A 21099-nucleotide genomic window follows, 5' to 3' on the forward strand; every position below is an offset into this window, starting at 1 on the left:
TGCTTGCAAGGTGAATGTTAAAAATGACAGTTTTCAGGATCATTTTAACAACTTCAGTTATGGCAATCAGTTATGGCTTCAGTAAAGCTGCTATGCTTCACGTTTCGTCCTACTTATTTTACGGGAAGATACCTTTGTGTAAACAGCTATATGTTCATTTTGAGAACTGGCAAAATGGGAGAATATATCTCGTGAAAATGAATTTTGAAAGCCTGCGGATCAACAGTTCCAACTGTCTCAACAACATAATTTCTAAAATACTTAGAGACCACAATCACGAAAGCCAAAGTAAATCTGTTCGAGTGTAGCAAAAATAGTGAAAAGTTATTTAAAAAATAGAAAAGTAAACGCAAAGTCAATCTTGGTTATATTACGTATTCCTCATAGCCCGATATAATGATTACACATTAATAGTATGGATACGTTAATCTATTGTTTAAACTAATCTCCTCATGTAATCGGGACTGGATTGGCAAGCATAAACATACATATCAATGCCGCTCCATACCAATAATATAATTACATAACATACATGATAACAACACTTCATGTTCCGCTCGTCAAGCGTCAGAATAAATTTACAGTTATCAAAGCAGACTAACAGGCCAACTAGCAGTAAAAAAACAAAACAAAAACAAATAAATTAATAAATCGAAATGAATAGATGGAATACTAAAAACCACCAAAATATGCACCCACCCTTTAAAAAGGTAGAGTGCAAAAGTGGCAAACCGGTAAAATATGCCAAGATTCAAACTCAAAACTATACAATCGTATTTTACTCGATAAATCAGAATGGTCTCAATGTCATAATGTGTGTAGTTACAGAATCGAAGCAAAATATTGTACATATATGTGTCATGAAATAATAATTTATCAACTGAATAACACATAAAAAATACTCTTATGATATGTATAACATCACATTTGAGTAAAAAAATGCATGCGTTGAGCTTGTTAGATGTTTTAAAGATTAATGGAAGAGGTAGAAAAGGACACCCCCACTTGGGAACTTGGGAGCAGAGAGACGCCACGGTTCAGTGGTTACAGGTGTAGGGCCTTCTGTGCTCTCTGCTCAATATATTAAGGATGGTGATGTAGATGAAGGTTACGCAGGAAAAGTAGGTGATGTGGGTATACTACGTCAACAGACAGCTGTGCAGTCAACCAGATAGTTTGTTGTTTTAACCTGTCTGACAATTGTTACGTCTGACCAAGGAGACAATAACAAGCTGATGTTAACACATGTGATCTAACGACAGTTTTGCGTTCTTTAGCATGTTTTGGAAGGGATGGCCGTGGTGTATCATTTATTCTTTCATTCATTCACATATGTACTTCTTTCTTTTATTATTTTGTTTCATTCATTCACATATACTTCTTGCTCTTCGTTCATTCATTCATTCATTCATTGTAAGATTTCGACTGACACAGTAAACTGGCTGAAGTACTGTTAAACGCTGCCTAAGTTGCGATGGAGACGAATCAGGTCACTGTGTGCATTGGAGCATGAGGAGGCGCATACTAATTAGTACAAATGGTAAAGAAAACAAGCGAGTGACCTACCCCTGTTGTAGATTATTTCCGGTCTGACAAATAGGAGAATACCCCATAAAACCTCGGACGAAGAAAAGCCGGGACGGGCAAACGGGAATTACTAAAAATGGAGACCACACTATTAAAACGAAACATGCTAAACTGGGTAGGTACACTTAAAACTACTAGGTAGGTACATTTGGTGAATGTCAGCGGAATTGGCAAGGCATATTTCAATACAGTTTAAAGATCTCACAACACCGTTTATCAATGTGTCCCAGCATAGTCACTGGTGTTTGGTCACTCTTGATTAGGGCTTTCACAAATAACTTCAACTTCATAGATACAGGTTGAATTTTGGTATATTTATAGAATACTTAAATTCAAAAGAATCTCAAGGCTGAGTATTTTAAGTGTATTGTATATATTGCTGGAAGTAAAGCTCTGTGTTCGGGACCCGTGAAGATCTGGAGTAGAAGAGGGCTTCAACAACCCATGCTTGCCATAAAAGGCGACTACGCTTGTCGTAGGAGGTGACTAACGGGATCGGGTGGTCAGGCTCGCTGACTTGGTTGACACATGTCATCAGTTCCCAATTGTGCAGGTCGATGCTCATGCTGTTGATCACTGGATTGTCTGATCCAAACTCGATTATCTACAAACCGCCGCCATATTGCTGGGATATTGCTGAGTGCGACATAAAACTAAACTCACGAAATTAAACTGAATTTTCAATTTCATCTATTTTTAAACCATATTTTTGCAAAATAAAGACAAGCAAACGAAAATATTTTCGTCCACGAGAGAGATTAGTCGAATTAAGACCGGAATGATTTCATTTTTTTTTGTCGTGATAATTATAAGCACACTTTCATTCATAAATTTACAACCCCCAAGACAATAAAAAAAAGCTATGAAAATTTAAGTGGAAATCCAGATTCTTGTACTTGTTACAAATTAGCAGAATTAAGTCAAAATGAGTTGAATTTTGTGCCATGATACTTACAAATATATCCTCATTCATTTACAAAATCCAAAACACAGGAAAAGATGTATTTTGAGTAAAAGTGATTATTCTGGCATATTTTTTAAAAATCTTCCTGAATTCGCAAAAGTAAGTCAAAATCAGTTGAATTTTGTGTCATGATACTCACAATGGCACTTTCATTCATTTACATTCTCCAAAACATTAGAAAAGATGTATTTGGAGTGAAAAGGAAATATTCTCGCTCATGGGCCCAATGTTTTTCGCCCATGGGCGAGATGTTTTTGAAAATCGGTCTCAATTAGCAGAATTTAGTCATAATGAGTTGGATTTTGTGCCATGACACTCATAAATCTACTTTCATTCATGTACATCCTCCAAATATTGGAAAAGATGTGGTTGGGGTAAAAGGAAATATTCTCGCCCATGGGCCAAAATGTTTTTCGCCCATGGGTGAGATTTTGTTGAATAGCTCTAAATTAACGGAATTAATTCAAAATTAGTTGAATTTTGTGACATGATACTTATGAACCTACTTTCATCCATTCACAACCTCCAAAACATGGGAAAAGGTGTATTTTGAGTAAAAGTAAATATTCTCACCCATGGGCCAAATGGTTTTTGCCCATGGGCGAGGCGTTTTGAAAAATCACTTTAAATTAGCCGAATTAAGTCAAAATAAGCTTACTTTCGTGTCAAGACACTTATAAATACACGTTCATTTATTGAAAAACTGCAAAGCCTGGGAAAAAAACCATGTAGAAATTAATTATTCTCGTCCATGGGCCAATATGTTTTTCACCCATGGGCGAGATTTTTTAAAATCGCTGTCAGTTAGCAGAGTCAAGTCACAACAAGCTGAAATTTGTGTCATGATACTTATTAACATTTTTTCATTCATTTACAACCTCAAAAACATTTATTCTGGATGAAATGAAGCACTTTCGCCCATGGGCCTGCCCATGGGCCTACCCATTGGCCACTGTTCGCCCATGGGCGTGCCCATGGGCGAGCGAGTTTAAATTTTGAGTTTTCGAAAAATTTTTTTTTCATTTTTTCATCCTTAGCACACATACATAACAGCTGCCTGTTTAATTTTGCGAAATCGCTTGTGAGAGAGTGGCCACAGTGCTGAGAGTTTCTGGACTTTTGTGAGTCCAGAATTAAATTGTGACGTGTTGATTTCAAAATCAAAATTTCAAAAAAATTTTCGTGGGTGTTTTGTTGTTACATAGTTTGCCATTGTAATGTTGGTTTGTGTGCAGAGGACGAATGCACGGCACAAAAACGCATCATGTTGAATATCTGTTTGTTATTATGTATTTGATAGAATGTCACGAGTGAATGTCAATACGTTTAATGCATTTATATAGCTTATGTATATTCTGTCACATTTTTGTACCATGTGTTTACATTCAAAGGTGTTACCTTGCATGAAAATGTCATGGAAGGATTGCGGTTCACAATATGAAGTTCTGAGGGATCTTGAGTTGAGATATTGCCTATATATGGCTTTTTGCTAGTACTACTAAATGAAACCCCTGAGGGTCCGGGGTTGAGTAGGCCTGCAGCAACCAATGCTTGCCATAAAAGGCGACTATGCTTGTCGTAAGAGGCGACTAACGGGATCGGATGGTCAGGTTCGCTGACTTCGTTGACACTTATCATCGCTTCCCAATCGCGTAGATCGATGTTCATGGTGTTGATCACTGGATTATCTGACCCAGAATCGATTATTTACAGACCGCCGCCATATAGCTTGAATATTGCTGAGTGCGATGTAAAACTAAACTCACTCACTCACTTCTTTTGAGGAATCGAACCGTCACAGCAACTGCAAGGGCGGTGTCAGGTGTAAGGAGGATGTCAAATTGAAGTCGTTTATGAGAAGGTAGACTTCCAGGCAGTAGTACCTATTTTGGTCCGACGTGCGGTGCAATATAGTTCGATTCTGGAATCTGTAACGTATTCGGTGACAAATCAACGCGATGGAAGAGGCGACTAATGGGGTCGGGTGGTCACACTCGCTGACTTGGTTGACGCATGTCATCGTATTGCAGTTGTTTACATCGATGCTTATGCTACTGATCACTGGATTGTCTGGTCCAGGCTGGAATATTAACAGACCACTACCTAGCAACTGGAGTGAGTGAGGCGTTAGACACAAAAAGGAAGAAAAGAAAAAAGTGTTGAGTATCGATCTTTTGGGATTATGTAATATTTGATTCAGAGTGATTGTCAATACGTTTAACAACTGCTTCTGATCGACTACACCTGTGACGTTTACCTCGTGTAATTTGTGCATGTGTGTGTATTGATCTTCAGTAACACGGACTTGTCGTAAGAGGTGACTAACGGGATCGGGTGATCAGGCCCGCCGACTTGGTTGACACTTCTCATCGGTTCCCAGTTGAGCAGATCGATGATCATTTATTGATCACTGGATTGTCTGGTCGAGACTTCGATTATTTACAGACCGCCGCCATATAACTGGAATGTTGCTGACTGCGGCGTAAGATTAAACTCACCCACTCATTCACTCTTTCAGCCATTCGTCAGTTGTCTATAGGAGGCTCCACTGCACTGAGATACCACAGTGTCATTACACCAGGGGCTATTTTTGTGGCTTTCATGTCAGTTGACGTCACAGGTTTTATGTGTACATTCATCAGCACTTGTTAACTCTATGCTTTCTGAGCGTAAATATAAATTGAGCGGCGACTCTCTTCCCTGTCTAAGATAATAAACAATCCATTTTAATATTGTCGTGTCAGTGCATGTTTTTAGAATTATCAACCACTCCCTTATCTACTGTCATAGGGAAAAGTGGCCCCCGGGGCACGTGCGTTGCAGGAAGCAAGCAGCTTTATATTCTTTCCTTCTGTGTACAATATGTAATCGTAGATTGTAGAAGTAAAGAGATTTTGAGATTTTGAAGATTATTGGTCAACTATGTCAGTCTGACTATTACTAGACCTTGGATGCCATAGCGTTTATTGAATAAGCCATAAAGAATTGAAATCAATGCGATTTGCGTTTACGGATATATTAAATAATTTCCACTGTACCCACTTGAGGTCAATAAGTACAAATGCATTGGGTTTTACACTGATGCCACACAAAACACAAAATAAATATTGTAGTCCGTTCTTATGAATAAATGGGTTGATTAGTTCACAGACTTATCAATTCGTTTATTCATAATATATATGCTTCTGCACAATAACATGTCTACTACAATATCCAATAACATGTCTTACAATACCCCTATCAGGACCAGTAAATTAGAGTAAACAATTAACACGGAATACGAGACAACAAAAGTCAAAAGAGCAATAATGCTCTTATAATAATAATAATAATAAGACTTTGGAAAATCCTGCTTATGGTCGTAGTCGCCATTCTTGAGTTTATGGAATCATATTGCTGAATAAGCTAAATGAGCTCAGCGTATAGTTACTACAATGGAATTACTTGCAATATATTCATATATGAGAAAAGCAAGATTTGTTAAACTCTTCACTGTGAATACCGTGGAGCAAGCATACACACCGTAGTGTTACTCACAACAAAGAAGTTGACATCAGTAACTCTCCTTTTCACATTCACTCTAATTGTAAATGCCCTTCAAAGATTTGATATTTATCTATGTATGTATTTAATGATTCAGATGAAGGATTCTCCAATGTCAGTAACCATACTTCATTGAATATTTCATATCAGATATGCAAAGAACATTTAAGATAAAATTCTCTTTCCAAAATCAATCGATCACACTGACACCTAGTAAAACAAAAATGATGTATTTGTCTGGCAAGGGTATCCACGGTCTGTGTCATCCAATGACAATAGATACCCGAGTTACAGACAGACCCACCCGTCTAATGGCAACTCTATCTACCCGGCAAACCATCCTTCCTACCCGTCTAAACACATCCCGTCCTACCCTGAGCACGTGAACACCTATGAAACTCATAGAAGTAATAATTTATGTTCACGACATCGTCTTTTACTGATGCGTATCCGAAATGACTGTCACTATTCTATGTAATGCCAGTGCGGTGTGTAATGGCAAATGCCTATATAGTATATGGTAGTACTTTTTATCTCGAATAACATTGAATCACGCATCAAGCACGGAAATTACCGATGTTCTGCGATTGAAAATCGATGGAAGGGGGATAACTCTAAATCTGTTTACCTTGTGTCGTCTGCAAAATGGCGATTCGCCTCGCATTGAACTATTCAAAATTAAAATTCATGTGTTCGGTAAGATACATACGTTGATCACTGGCCTCACTCGAGGATACATGAGCCAATGGCCCCCTGGCGACCAGTGAACAATTTATAATATAGCAAATGTGTTTTACACACCGGCACTTGACGTGTTTGCGTGGGTTGTGTATTACACGGCATATGCGTGTATTTGTATACATCACTTTCCCTGTCACCCCTTACTTCCTTGTGACCGACCACGTTAAGCTAGAGGTCACGGTGATCTGCGTGGCACACGCGGACAAGTCAGAACCTGTGACAAATGAGGTCTGTAACAATGGCCCACTGACACAAATCACCACCCATTCACAGATTCACACATGTAACACTGGCATGCAATAAACATTCGGATGCCAAGAGCAAAAAGATGTAAAATAAATCTTGTTATTCTAAAAACTTCTAAAACATAATGATTATTATTATTTCTGCAGCGCACAATTATAGCTGCTAGTCAACACTGTAACCTGTCTTTTCATAACAAACCACATAACAAAGGTGCATGACGATGTAAAGTTTATTTATTTGAAAGACTTTTACATTGCAGATTATGTAGCGAGGATTTCAAGCCTGGATATCACCGATACAGTATCCCTTATGTCTTCACCCCTGCAACCAAGAGAATGGAAACTTTCTTAATGTTCTTAAACACATACGGATCACATGTCTCTGATATGTGTTCCCAGTTCAACATAAGTTTTATACACTGATTACACAATATATACAGTTTGTATTTTGATTTCAGTGTAGAAGAATTTAATGTAAATTTTAGAATTTTTAACCATAGAATAAACAAAATAAACCCGAAACTTATTTCAAAATGAAAAGAAAGTTCTTTGTACCGTCTCAGTTGAGAACTACAAATTACACATTTCACTTTTAATAATATATGTGGAAAAGGTCTTGTTTTATTTGAAAACCGTTAAATACAAACATATTTAAGTCTTACGTGATTTTGATGTGAAGTAATTCTTAATTTCTCATGACTTTTCATTTTCACAGTATCCATGTGATACCTACCCGATAAGAGACATGTTTCTGGTTACCCGACTGTCCCCATTGGTCCTGTTGATGACCTACAAATATGCATAAACCGAAATAAAAAAGGAATGTTTCAATAAACTTCAAGTTTATTCTGTTTTCTATGGTATAGTTTAGTAAATTATTCAAGAACTGAAGCAGACGTAAATTAAATAACTTCTGACACTTTCAAACAAGTTATCGGATATATTCAGAGGTAAATTGAATTAATCATACATTAAATAAGCTCAGGTAGCTTGTGGGTAACTGTCTTGATGTACAGGGTAGGTGTACACGTGATCAGGGTAGGACGGGATGTGTTTAGACAGATAGGAAGGTTGGTGTGCCGGGTAGGTAGGGTACACGTTAGACGGGTAGGTCTGTCTGTAACTCGGGTATCCATTACCATAGGATGGCACAGATCGGCGGTATCCTGGTCAGATAAATACATCCTTATGTTTTGTGTAGGTTTCTCTGTGAGCGATTGATATTGGAATGAGCATTTTGACTGAAATTTCCTTGCATAATTGATATGAAACATTCAAAATCAACAATGCAAATCAATCATTTATTTGCAAATGGAAAATTGCAGGATAAAGGGTGCTACGCAAAGCGGCCTAACAAACAAGTTAGGAACACTAGGAAAGCATAATGACTTAAGAAACAGACTTAAGAAATGAGATTAGCTAATAACATGATGTTCAGGGACTTACTTCGGTAATGTCCTTGAGAGCTTCCTCCCCACACATCTGGAAATATATTCAGATCAAAATAATACCTACCTATCCTCGGATACAGATTCCATTTCGTATGAGCGAGTGACCGAGTCAATGAGTTCGTTTCACGCCGCTTTTAACAATATCCCAGCAATATCACGGCGGGGAACACCAGAAAAGGGCTTCCCACATTGTACCCATGTTTGGAATCGAACCTGGGTCTTTAGCATGACGAGTAAACGCTTTAACCGCTAGGCTACCCTACATCACCTCTTTTGGTATGAAGTGCAGACTAGCTGTGATAATCATATGGATAGTGAACTGAAAATCAGTGATATGGAAGGAGACTAGCTGTGCTAATCATATGGATAGTGAACTGAAAATCAGTGATATGGAAGGAGACTAGCTGTGATAATCATATGGATAGTGAACTGATAATCAGTGATATGGAAGGAGACTGGCAGTCATAATCATATGGATAGTGAACTGAAAATCAGTTATATGGATTTGGTAAGCATGACCGAAAGCCTAGACTGGAAGCAGTCTGTTTATACATGAGGAAATTAACGTTATCGAATATATGCACCTGGATATGCATCATTGCATTATCCTTGTTAAATTGTTGGAAGTACAGCCCTTTGCTCTTCAGAAACACATGCAAAGGCAAATTAAATGTAACAGTTTTACTTCTAGTGTGAACCAAGCCACAATGGACTATGCAGGACCCTGCATTATTTAAGATATTGTACCAATTGCCATGGCTTAAATCAGCATCAGTGTTAAAATAATTTTGTTTTATAATAATGGTAACATTCGGATAGCTTCTAATATCTCGTACCAAGGACGTGTTCAGAGTTTTACAAGTTTTACAGTCTCACTTACCAGTAGGGTAATGGTTGCTAGGGTAGTTGTTAGGGACGTACTGATCCCCGAATTTTACACCCTGGTACTGCCCGTAGGATGGATACCGGTTGTAAGCAGCACCGGAACAAACAATGGCGCAAGCGCACAGTAGAGCGAGAGACAAGACTGATTCCATAGTTCAGATTCTGCAAGACTCTTCTGCAAGGATAGCATAATTCTGTTCAATATCGCCAATGCCTTGCAATGTTATCGTATTAACTGTACTAAGTATAACTAGAAGAATGTATTTTCATCACTTCCTTTGAGGTGATACACAAATGGCCCCAATTCCGATGAACTAAATTCCTGTGCTATTAACCAGAAATTGAGACAGTATGGCTGTACGTCGCTTTTAGCAAGTTTCCAGCAACATCACGATTGGGAACACCATAAATAGGCTTCATACATTGTACCAATATGAAGTTAAACCCGGGTCTTCGTCGTGACAAGCGAACGCTGTAACCACAAGGCTACCCCTAAGCCCCTACAAAACAGAGAAACAGCCATTGTGATTGTTCAAAATAGTTTCTTAAGTAATAATAACATAGTTCATTCTAATCTGCAAGAAAAAAGTGAGTGAGTGAGCTGGGTGTGTACGCAATATCTCAGCAGTAACACATTGTACTCATGTGGGGAATCGAACCCGGGTATCGAACGGCGTGATTACGCTTTAAACACTAGGCTTCTCCAAGGCCCCGAGAAGAAAAGAAAGAATTCTCACCAGAAAGCACTGGGAAAGTATGTCTGATGTGACATAGACATTCGAGGGTCTTATATAGGTCTGAAGTAAATGCGTATTGATTGACACAAGGACATGATTATTTCCTTATTACGTGTTATTTTATCTACGTAACTGTACGTAATCATCAGCTGTGGCGTCATGACAAGCGAATTTTCAAACCCATGAACTATTTTTGTGTCATCTGTCAAATATGAACATAAACGTTAAATGCTCAAGGCGACTGGTTTCTTATATTTATGAGACAGATATTACTGTTTGTAATTGTATTTTAAGTTTAGTTATGGTCGTTTAATAAAACGAAAATCTACTACTGGTACAAATTTATTACCAATCCTGCACATTATGACTTAAGTCCTTTCTACATTAACATGGAGCTTCCTAATGTTGTGACATACCACCGTTTGATTTATGTTTTGTTTTGAATTTGAGTACATCCGTCCTATTTGCGTTTTAGTATGTTCGTCAAATGATTAAAATTGAGAAAGAGAAAATGTCTCAACATACAGCCTTGTAGCCCACCAATTTTGAAACGAAAATAAAAAAAGACCCACATCAATATATGCCATTAGTTACCAAACGATTATGCATACCGACATATCTTTCAAATATTGCTTCAGAGACCCATTTCTATATTTTAAGTTTCTTTTTTTGCAATTCGCGAAATTTGCTGGACCGACGCCCGGTGGAATCGGTTTAGGCTAATGGTCGAGACAGTTTTACTATCACTTAGTTCTTAAATTATAAAATTATATATTTATTGATCACATCTTATATTTACTATTGTCGTTACTGAAAACAAAATGGGTACTGTAACAAAACGCATAAAACAGAATAAAACAAAACAAGGCCTTATTTCAAAGCCGCAGTGACTGCTTCTACTATTATAAGCACCAATATTTATGGTATAAGCACCAAGTATTGGCGACCATGCTAACGCTATCGTTCGCCATTTCGTTGCATTCACATGATGGTCTTTTTTCATCTCTATACATTAACATGAATATATTATATTCTTCCCACTGGCAATTTGTGTTTGTCAAAGTGTGGTCACAGGATAAACTGCTGATTCACGGTGCTTTGGGTATCTTGGTAATATTCCCGAGGCGGTGACGACAGTGGCGATGGTTTTTAAGTACACATTTAACAAAACATGCCAAAACGCTTTGTCTCCGTTTATAATGACTGCCTTATTCTTGAATTGAACATTTTTGTCAAACATCATGCAATACGGTCTGACTGGGAAATGAAACTATTCCGTAGGAGTAGTTTTGAAAACGTTATCAAGAACTTGCAATAGTCATTCATCACATTCAAACACAACCGTGTTCTCTTGGGACGAAGTGAGAAAATGGCTTTTGTTGCCTTGCGTCCCATCCGGGATTCGAATCCATACCCACAGTCAGGCACCTAATCGCCAGCACACTAAGTCAGACCAACTCAGCTAGCACGGCTTCCACGGGCGTACTTCTGTATTTCATTTCACATTCATCAAAACATGTCACATCTCATTCTTCCTTAAGTTAAATTTATAGAGGACATGACAATCGGTCATAGTCCTAACTGAAAACGTCACTGGGAAACATTATGGATATTTTGTACAAGAAGATTGATTACAATGACGTCTTAGTTGGTTCTTGTACAATTATAGCGGTAAGTAAATCAAGACAAGGATATCATTCAAAATAACTCTCACATAAAACATATAACAAAATGAAAAATACTTGCTGTTTAAAACCCAGGTGGCACATAAAGATATGTATTTGTTTTCTACAAACAATGTAAATGTCAATGTAAAATATTGCACACACACACACAAAGAAGAAATTACAGCGCTAAGGGCACGATCTTTGTCAATACATTCGTGTTTTTCAAACAAAAATAAATAAATATATACATTTCGCTCAAATATGTCCAACTCAGATTTTTGGAAAGAATTAGGCACTGCAGGGCTTGTTGGTTTGGGTGAAATGGCATCCTTGATGGAAAATGTGCAAAATCGTTTCCACTCATTTATACTGAAACAAATTTACTACCTTCTATGTTATTATAATCGACCCTAGGTGATTTATGTCATTGCAGTGGAAGTCAGGTTTTATTCTGCTGTTGTAGCAGAATGTTCTTCTTGTGTAATTACCACAAGAAACATCGCTACGGAAATGATTTTTGTAGTAACCGTGTTGCTTTATAAGTTATGGTATAACAACAAATTTATCGAAATATTTTCTATCCATATCTTACACAATTTCAGTGCATCTAGGGATGAATGTAAATTGAAATATTCTTACAGAAAAGGTTCAACAAAAACCAGAGTAGCAGAACACCAAATGGCGGGTTCTTAAGAGCATGTTACTATCCTAGGGACGTCTATATATATGTGACTAAAAGTCACTGCATCGTAAAAGATGGCACAGTGGTATGAGGCTAAACGATGAAGTACATTTAAATTCTTCTGTTGGTTATGCCATTTGTCTATGCCATCTGTTTCTCCAAGACCATTCCCAAACCACCACCAGATCGGGTCTAAGATATTGCCGCTCCGCCCACAAGCGCGTCTGAAGAGTCGACAGGGATCGTCTGCTGACCGCCGCAAACCTTCATTACGTTTACTATAACGCGGACCGCTGACGCTGATTCTGACTCTGAAAGATGTGTGAAAGCCTCAATCCAGAACTGTAGCAAATTTATGCAAGCTTTTGTATATGTATACGTGAAATATAGTTCCATAATTATAACATAATATATAAGTGGCCAAATATACAGTATATAATATATACCCACTTGAAATCTATAGCGAGTATAAACTTTGAGAAGAATCCTATATCCACTGGTTGTCAGACAAAATGTGAACTCACTGCCACATCAATTAAATGTCTTCAGTAAAACTTATCAACGGCTGTCGTTGGTGTACGAGGTCACTGCCTTCACTCCAGTTGTGATTTCGGCGTAGTATACGAATGGACACGAGCAGGCATCCTTCATGTCATTTATCACTCTGCGCTTCTATGCTTACAAAATTCTCTTAATAGATCACCTTCTTTCAAATTATATATGTTTCGCTAATACATATATCCATACATCTACATGTGTGGTCTTTATTGGGAAAATCTGTTGAATGAAATGACAACATGTGCCAGAAATTTATGTTATCCTTTGTATGTGTTACAAAACCGTGTATGGAGGACAATGACAGCAGCATATGAACAAAACTGCCAAGACTACCACAAGATGAACGTGCTGGAATAGGGGACTCACGTTATTGTTCGAAGTTTGTTTATTTTTATTTGTTACTCCCCACTCAGCTATATAGCGGCGGGTTGTATTGAGTCTGGACCAGATAATCCAGTGATCAATAGCATGACCATCGATCTACGCTACTGTGATACGATCTTAACGGGTCTGACCTCTCGATCATGTTAGTCACGGGTCGTCATGGATCTGTTCGAAGTTAAGGCAATAGCAAACATCTGACTTTAAGCCATCCCGTTCTGCATTGAGTCTGCTGGTGGGCGTTTTGTCATGATCAATCTGTAGATCTCAATATGAACCAGAAGAGGCGGTCTCTCCTAACTGCTTTTAGTTAGGTCATGTGGGAAAATGTGTCCAAATGAATTATTACCTCGCATTTTCCGCTGCCTGTAAGGCGCGAGATGGTTAATAGTCATATGACGTATTCCAAGGCAAGGGTTGCTGAGGGTTGTTGAAGACCTATTCTACCCCGGCTCTTTAACTGTCGTTTTCACATTGATGCTGTGTAAATCACAACAGATTATGGCCAGATGACGTGCACTTACATGTTGGTCACGAGCTGAAGAACCGGAGAACATGTTTAAGTTGCAGCTGACCGTCAGACTCTTCCAATGTGGCACATAGGTGAATTAGCCATGCAATACAATATGTCCCTCTTGTGTGTTGATGGCAATTGCAGTCGTCCATGTCTTCGAGTTAAAGCAACTGACAGAATTGCCTGGTAAGGAGACCAATATCTCCAGGCAAAGACGCATTGAAGAATGTTATCACTTTATTTCATCTCAGTGTAACCCAGAGATACTTTCTGTGTCATATCGCTGATGAACGAATGCTGTTTTCTGTTGGCAACACGTTGTGAAAAGTTTTATTCGTGTCCTGGTAACTTTAATCAACATAACGAACACACATTATAATGTAAAGTTTATTTATTTGAAAGGTTTGTACATTGCAGATCATGAGGATTTCATGTGTGGAGGTCAGTCAGGTCATGGATGCGCCTTCGGATTTCACTTCATCCCTGCAAACAGAGAAAGTAAGGTCTCATAACGGACAAACAGTTTAATTTCAGATGATAGATGAATGCTCTGTTGCCAAGAACTCCTGGGTGTGAATTGGCTTTTGTGACTGGTCCTCCGTTCAAACCATACGAGTATTAGATGGTTCAGGCAAGTTCCTTGACCTTTAGTGATATGAGGTGGCATGTCAAATCTCACAATGGTACCGCCTCGTAAATGTCTGACCAAATTGTCCACCGAATATCAGGGACAAGTGTGAAAAGTCTAAAGCTTAGTCTATGTTGCTGTTACTGTTGGTGTACCTTCAAATACATGAAGGTTTCAGCATTTTATGTGAATGCATATATGATACATGTATGTTAGGTCTTGGTGTCAAACATAATACTGGGTTATTAGTAGTTGATAATGTTTTCGTTAAAAACATCATGACTTACCCGGTAAGAACCATATTTCTGGCTGCCGGACTGGGAGTCCCAGTGGTTCCATCGCTGACCTGTAAATATTAAGGTACGTTATTCTACGAAAGAACTGGATAGTTTCTCTGATAGTATTGTCTCCAGGATTGTTACTGGTTGGGTTGAAGAACAAAAGACTTATGTATTGTCTTATGATTGTACTTGGCTGAGATGCATATGTCTTATGGCAATCGCTGATGTACCTTGCTGATATCGGTCTTGATGTCCGGTGTAGGTGTTTACATGATCAGGGTAGGTCTGGACAAGTGTCGATGGGAAGAATGGTAGGTGTGCGGAGAAGGTAGGACTGCCATTAGACGGGTAGATCTGTCTGTAACTCGGGTATCCACTGAGATGGGAAGGCAGAGATCGTCGGTATCCTGGTACAATTCATTGATTCTTCATGTTACTTTCAAGTTTAAACCTGAGCAATCAATACAGGACTAGACATATAAAAATGACAGAAAGTTTTTTCACATTTTATAGGCAATACATGTACCTTAGACGATAATATATTTTCTAGTCGATCATTGTTATGGTCAAATGAGACCCGTGAAGGTCCGGGTTAGATTGGGCCTTCAGCAACTCATGCTTGCCATTAAAGGCGACTATGCTTGTCGTAAGAGGCGACTAACGGGATCGGGTGGTCAGGCTTGCTGACTTGGTTGACACGTCATCGGTTCCCAGTTGCGCAGATCGATGCAAATGCTGTTGATCACAGGATTGTCTGGTCCAGAATCGATTATTCACAGACTGCCACCATATGGCTGGAATATTGCTGAGTGCGGCGTAAAACTCAACTCAACTCACTCACTTACTTACTCCTATAATGCCCCTGAGAGCGTCCTCCCCACACATCTGGAACAAAAGTTTGAGGTACGTGAGAGATTGAATGAGGTTTTATGCCGTTTTTATTAGTATTTCAGCAATATCGGGACTGCTGACAAGGGATAGGGTTCTTACAAAATTGGAATATACTGTCATTACATACAACGCTATAACATGAAATGCCTGGGGCTAACCAGTGTCACTGGTGAAAATCACTTGGCTTTACGAAGGACCAGTGAAACCTGTGATGTATCTTTACTGTTGTTAAACCACCATGACGATTTTCAGCTTTTGAGGACAGAAACCTGTTGTACCCGTTGCTTCCAGTTGTGTTTGTTTAGGTTTTCTTGTGCGTGGGGGTTATGTTTTACCCTTTCTTTCCAATAATAAAAAAACCCCATTAGTCCATCGTATATTCATTTTTGTGTGAAAACTACTTTTATCCAAATGAGCCACAGTGGTGTTCACATTTTGCTAATAGGTATTTGTTGTGGTTCACGTACCAGTAGGATACCTGTCAGGGTAGTAGCTGCCAGGGTGGTTGTTAGGGACGTACTGATTCCTGTAGTGTACATCCGGGTACTGCCCGCTAGATGGATACCGGTTGTAAACAGCACCGGAACATACAAGGGCGCATGCGCACAGCAGAGCAAGAGTTAGGATGGACATCATGGTGGAGATTCTGACAAAAAGATCATTTTATCTTATGATAATAGGTTTCTAATCATGTTTTGTGTGTAAAGTAAGTAAATAGTTACATAAGAATTATGAAATGTCGTAATGTATCTTAGAAATTCTTGGACAATCATGTGAACGTTATTGTCTTGTCATGCGTATGAACAATTTGCCTGAGTAGGAATACTACATTTCGTGCATCAACGTTAGTGCTCTTTCCAGTAAACATTGTCGTAAACAGTGACTGTTCACATGAAGTTTAATTCACTGCAGGTGAAAAGGAAAATAGTCTTACCAGGATATCTACCTCTGAGTCTGTCAACGTTGATGTAGATGTGATGTGAAATAGTAACTAACCAGTGTGTCTTATATAGGAGCGAGCAGACATTTGAGACATTGTTTGATGCGGATAATGTAGCTTTTCCTTATTCCTTATTGTTCCGTACCATACCCTTTGTTGTAACCTCAGCCAATGAGCAGCGTTAGCTGGTTGGTAATGACTTACGGGACCACTCAGGCATCCATCAAATCATGTTGTCACTTTTATTTTATTGCACATTATATTGTTTCTATTCCAGAAGTAGAATGTTGTTGTAATGCAAATTATCTTGAGTACAAAATGCAGTAGACGGACCACTACTTTTCAGGCTTTTCTTCTTCTTCTTCTAAAGCTACTAGTTTTGCATTTTCATCTGTTACTAGTAGTCATAAGTTGAACTTTTGTTACTAAGCTACTGTCCTCTCACAGCGTGTCATGTAACATACTATCACCTGTCAATTTATATTACAGCTACCGTATATATACTGTGAAATACAATGGATACCGTTCAAAGAACTCACACACTCTCGCCCATGCATTTCCACTTTACTACTACTACTACTACTACTACTACTACTACTACTACTACGACGACGACGACGACGACGACGAGGAGGAGGAGGAGGAGGAGTACTACTACTAGTACCACTGCGACTACTACTACAGCTACGAATACGACTATAGCTATTAGTACGTCTATTACTACTACAACGACGACTACTACCACCACCACTACTACTACTACTACTACTGCTACTGTTACCTCTACGACTCAGTGTATACAAAACTATTCTTGTCAAACAAAAATGTGAAAGAAGGTATGACTTTCATGAAAATGCTCCTATAAATTTATGGTTTATAAATATGATACTTTTGTTGATCACGGTCAGTAGTACAAACTTTCAAACTGTAACTTTGGATAGACTGTCTGCCTACATATACATCTTGTATATCTGTTTTTGCGTAATAAACAATCATTAAGCTACCACATTCGTGTTAAATTGGCGAGTGTCAGGTCATTGTTGCGTCAAGAACAGAATTATCTCGTTTATAGTTAGTTTCTTGTTTCACGTTGCACAATAGTCTAGCTATGTGACGGCGGTCTGACAATAATCGAGTCTACACCCAGCAATTCAGTGATCAACATCAATGACTAATACTACTAAAATTACTACAACATCAGCAACAACAACTACTACTACTGTACCTCAAGTACGACTGCTGCCCCCCAAAACTGATGAGTCATCCCAATTTGTCAACAAGATAATTCACATGTCAGTTTGACAGATTCACGCAAAGGTACCCTATAAATGTCATCGTAAAATGTCAAATCACTTTTGCCCTCGAGACAACAAAAAACAGACTGAAAATGTTTTATTCTACAATTACCACTTCATTGTAAACTATCTTCGTTCTGAGAAAGGTTATAATGACGTCTTAGCTGGTTTTGAAAACATACTGGTCTACTACTCTCCCGAACTTGAACATGTTAATAAAATTAATGTTAATCACTTGAACAGACAATTACGTTTGTTAAATGTATATTCTCATGTTTCTGGACATATTGCTACTACAAAAATCCAATGCAAACCCAAACGTATACACATCATATACATGCAAAATGGGCACGGTTGAGGTCCAGTATATTTATTGTAAACACGTTTACAATTGTATTTCATTGTTTTCGTTGAGACCCGGTAAAAGTTATTACCCTTACCAAAATAATCATTTCAAAAATATTAATTGTTTCGAATATTTTCGTAGTCTGTAAGCTGTGGTTGGGAGGTTAGTATTATTTGATTATTTGAAATTAAGTGCAATTATGAATTTTCTAGAACAGCTTTAGACTAATAAATCATTGTGTAGATTTATGATATGGGGTGTTAAGAAGGTATTTAGGAAATATGATTACCTTGCTCCTATGCTGTAATGAATACTAAGACTGTTGATGTAGTGTATTTTTTCTATCCTTTAAAGAGGAGTGTCTAGATAAGCTGACTAAAGACACCAGTTAGTTACATGCATGTCATTTCAAATGCCTTCTGTGAAGGCAATATTCCCACCCTTGATATTGAGGCTGCTTTAGAAGCTCGATCACTGTTACTTGTAGGTGAATACCAACATCACCGATAACACTGCAATCACGGCCAGTCTATTGTATTTTATACTGCAATTGTAATGGAGTATTGCTTCAGTTTAAATGTTAACATTATATTTTTAAAAGTTCGTCCAGACATTATGTAATATCACCTGAGATGTCTGTGCGCTACAACTTCAGTTATATTCAAGTTATTTAAAAACGTGAGATTTGTTAGACTCAGTGGACATAATGGTGAACTTTGATCTGCTCATTGCTGTTATCACCAAGGTACCAATTTAAAGGATTGAAAATGGACTGCAGTACCATTTTATTGAAAAAAACGTCTCATGACTCCGAAACTCGTCGAGAAGTGTTGAACATTTCAATGACGAGCAATACGTACAAGGGCGGCCATGGCGGCAACAGAACGTCTTCTAATAAAAGGGGGATCGTGTTTGACTTGACCACTCCATCCAGAAGTCGAGACCATTGTGCAACGACTGCTTGTCCAAACTGCCGGAAGGCATCGTCTTACCAGTTCATCCCCAATGTAATGCGATCATTTCCAGTCTACGGAACAGGAATGCCAGTTCATGACATCAACATCGGCGATACATAAGAGACATTGTGGGACTTAATTTTATCATGTTGAAATTTTTGTCCAGGCCAATGTAGCCACTTGAATGATAGAAGGACTAGGGGTCATAATTTGGTTGCAATGCTGTATGGCAGCAAGAAGCCCCTGGATTGAGGTCGACCGCTGGGAGAAAATGCTTCCCAAAACATTACACTGTTCGTCCAGATCTCTGATTGGCATTCTCCGCTCGTACGCCACATCCGTACCCTGCCCTTGGCATAGAGTTGTTGCGTCAAGTGATTTGAGGGATGTTTTCCCACTTGAACAGTGTAATGTTTGATACACATTATCGGGCTTCCAAATTCGTGAAAGCCGTGGTTGCTGAGATCGCTGACTTTGTACCAGGTGCCTTACCCTGGGAATGTAGGTTAAAATTGTTCGATAGGACTGAACCCAGTTAAAACAACTTGAATCTGTACTTTACTGTGAAGTGTAGTCCCAGATAGAACATTTGTTAGATTTGACCACTTTCTAAATGACTGTATACAATAATAGCTCTTGGGGGCCGTGACGATTTACACTTGACAGAGCGGTACACAAAGTCCGTGGACTAGACTATCAGTTCTTAGGGTTACCTTCTTGTTAAAATCACGGTGACTGTGTGGGTCAGATTGCTGACTTTGTGTGCTGGCGATACGGTATCAGACTCTGAGTATATCGTTCAACTCCCAAGCGGAACTCAAACCCCAAAGTGCTAGAATTTGTATTTCACTGAGAAAGTGTTGTCCCAAATTAAATCCGTACTGTGTTGACAAACAAATATTGTGGTGGTTTTGTTACTCAGCACGTCCTAATTGTCATGAACAGGTAATCTGTGGTTGACAATACATTGTGAAAACATGTTATTGTAAGCTCTTAAATAAAAACAACATAGCAAGAGGGATATATTATAATGTATAGTTTGTTTATTTGAAAGACTTGTACATTGCGGATCATGTAGTGAGGATTTCATGTCTGGAGGTCATACCGCCAGTAGCGCCGGTCATCGCTTTATCCCTGCAAATATAGAACACAAGGAGTCATAACAGTCAGTTAAAATTTATAAAAAATGTAAAAAAATAAACCTATGTACTGCCCAGAACTACTAGATGTTGCTGAAATCGTGTGTAATTCTCTGTCTGCAATCGCAAGATTGTCAGGTGGTCCCCTTCGCAAACATTCGATGGGATTGTCCACAGTCATATGAAATATTACTGTCACTAGTCAGTTAATCCACTGAACTATAATTGCTGCTGATGTTGTTGATATTGTTATTGTACCTTAAATCACTCTTCGTTGATTTTTAAATGCTATGTTATGTTTTGAATGATACCATCAAATATAGTACTTTTCAAATTTTCTTTACCCATTTTCCCATCAAGAAGAAGAAACCTACCCGGTAAGAGCCATATTTCTGAGTTCCAGACTGGGATCCCCACTGGTTCCATTGCTGACCTGGAAATGGTAAGGTGTATTATTGTCTGAGTGAAAGAGAACGACTATACGCATGGAAACGAATAAGGGAACACACTAATGTACGAGTGTTCCTTGATTATATTATCTTTTCTAAGTTTCTTCCCATAGCATGTATTGTACTGTGGGTGAAATTCTGGAAATAGATAAAGGAACGTTTTCATGTGTTCCCTTATTCGTTTCCATGAGTATTTCAATTATTATATAAAAAAATAGA

The 21099-nt window shown here is 38.4% G+C and overlaps 3 protein-coding genes across 4 annotated transcripts in view; all 3 read right to left on the bottom strand.

Moving 5' to 3' along the window:
* Window positions 1-7296: 7296 nt before the first annotated feature.
* Window positions 7297-10171, bottom strand: LOC137294936 (uncharacterized). Of its 2 annotated transcripts, XM_067826130.1 has the most exons (6): window positions 10154-10171; window positions 9412-9591; window positions 8527-8562; window positions 8070-8246; window positions 7814-7869; window positions 7297-7402 (listed from the first exon to the last, which is right to left on the bottom strand). In XM_067826130.1, exons 2-6 carry the CDS (start codon window positions 9566-9568, stop codon window positions 7397-7399), a joined length of 432 nt encoding a protein of 143 aa, XP_067682231.1. In that variant the 5' UTR covers window positions 9569-9591; window positions 10154-10171; the 3' UTR covers window positions 7297-7396. The 2 variants fall into 2 exon arrangements, with proteins under 2 accessions (XP_067682231.1, XP_067682242.1); XM_067826141.1 differs by lacking the exon at window positions 8070-8246.
* A 4190-nt stretch (window positions 10172-14361) lies between these two features.
* On the bottom strand, window positions 14362-16766 carry LOC137294925 (uncharacterized). Its single transcript, XM_067826101.1, has 6 exons — window positions 16690-16766; window positions 16223-16401; window positions 15714-15749; window positions 15095-15271; window positions 14871-14929; window positions 14362-14438 (listed from the first exon to the last, which is right to left on the bottom strand). Exons 2-6 carry the CDS (start codon window positions 16389-16391, stop codon window positions 14433-14435), a joined length of 447 nt encoding a protein of 148 aa, XP_067682202.1. The 5' UTR covers window positions 16392-16401; window positions 16690-16766; the 3' UTR covers window positions 14362-14432.
* Window positions 16767-20313: 3547 nt separating this feature from the next.
* The window catches only part of LOC137294916 (uncharacterized), a 2582-nt gene continuing 1796 nt past the window's right edge, over window positions 20314-21099 (bottom strand). Inside the window, exons 5-6 of the mRNA XM_067826091.1 lie at window positions 20806-20864; window positions 20314-20426 (exon numbers count right to left, since the gene is read on the bottom strand). Of these exons, the coding sequence (XP_067682192.1) occupies window positions 20421-20426; window positions 20806-20864 (65 nt within the window). The 3' untranslated portion in view covers window positions 20314-20420. The remainder of the gene's footprint in view (window positions 20427-20805; window positions 20865-21099) is intronic.

This window comes from Haliotis asinina, chromosome 1 (genome assembly GCF_037392515.1).
Source record: "Haliotis asinina isolate JCU_RB_2024 chromosome 1, JCU_Hal_asi_v2, whole genome shotgun sequence".
In the NCBI taxonomy this organism is placed as follows: domain Eukaryota; kingdom Metazoa; phylum Mollusca; class Gastropoda; order Lepetellida; family Haliotidae; genus Haliotis; species Haliotis asinina.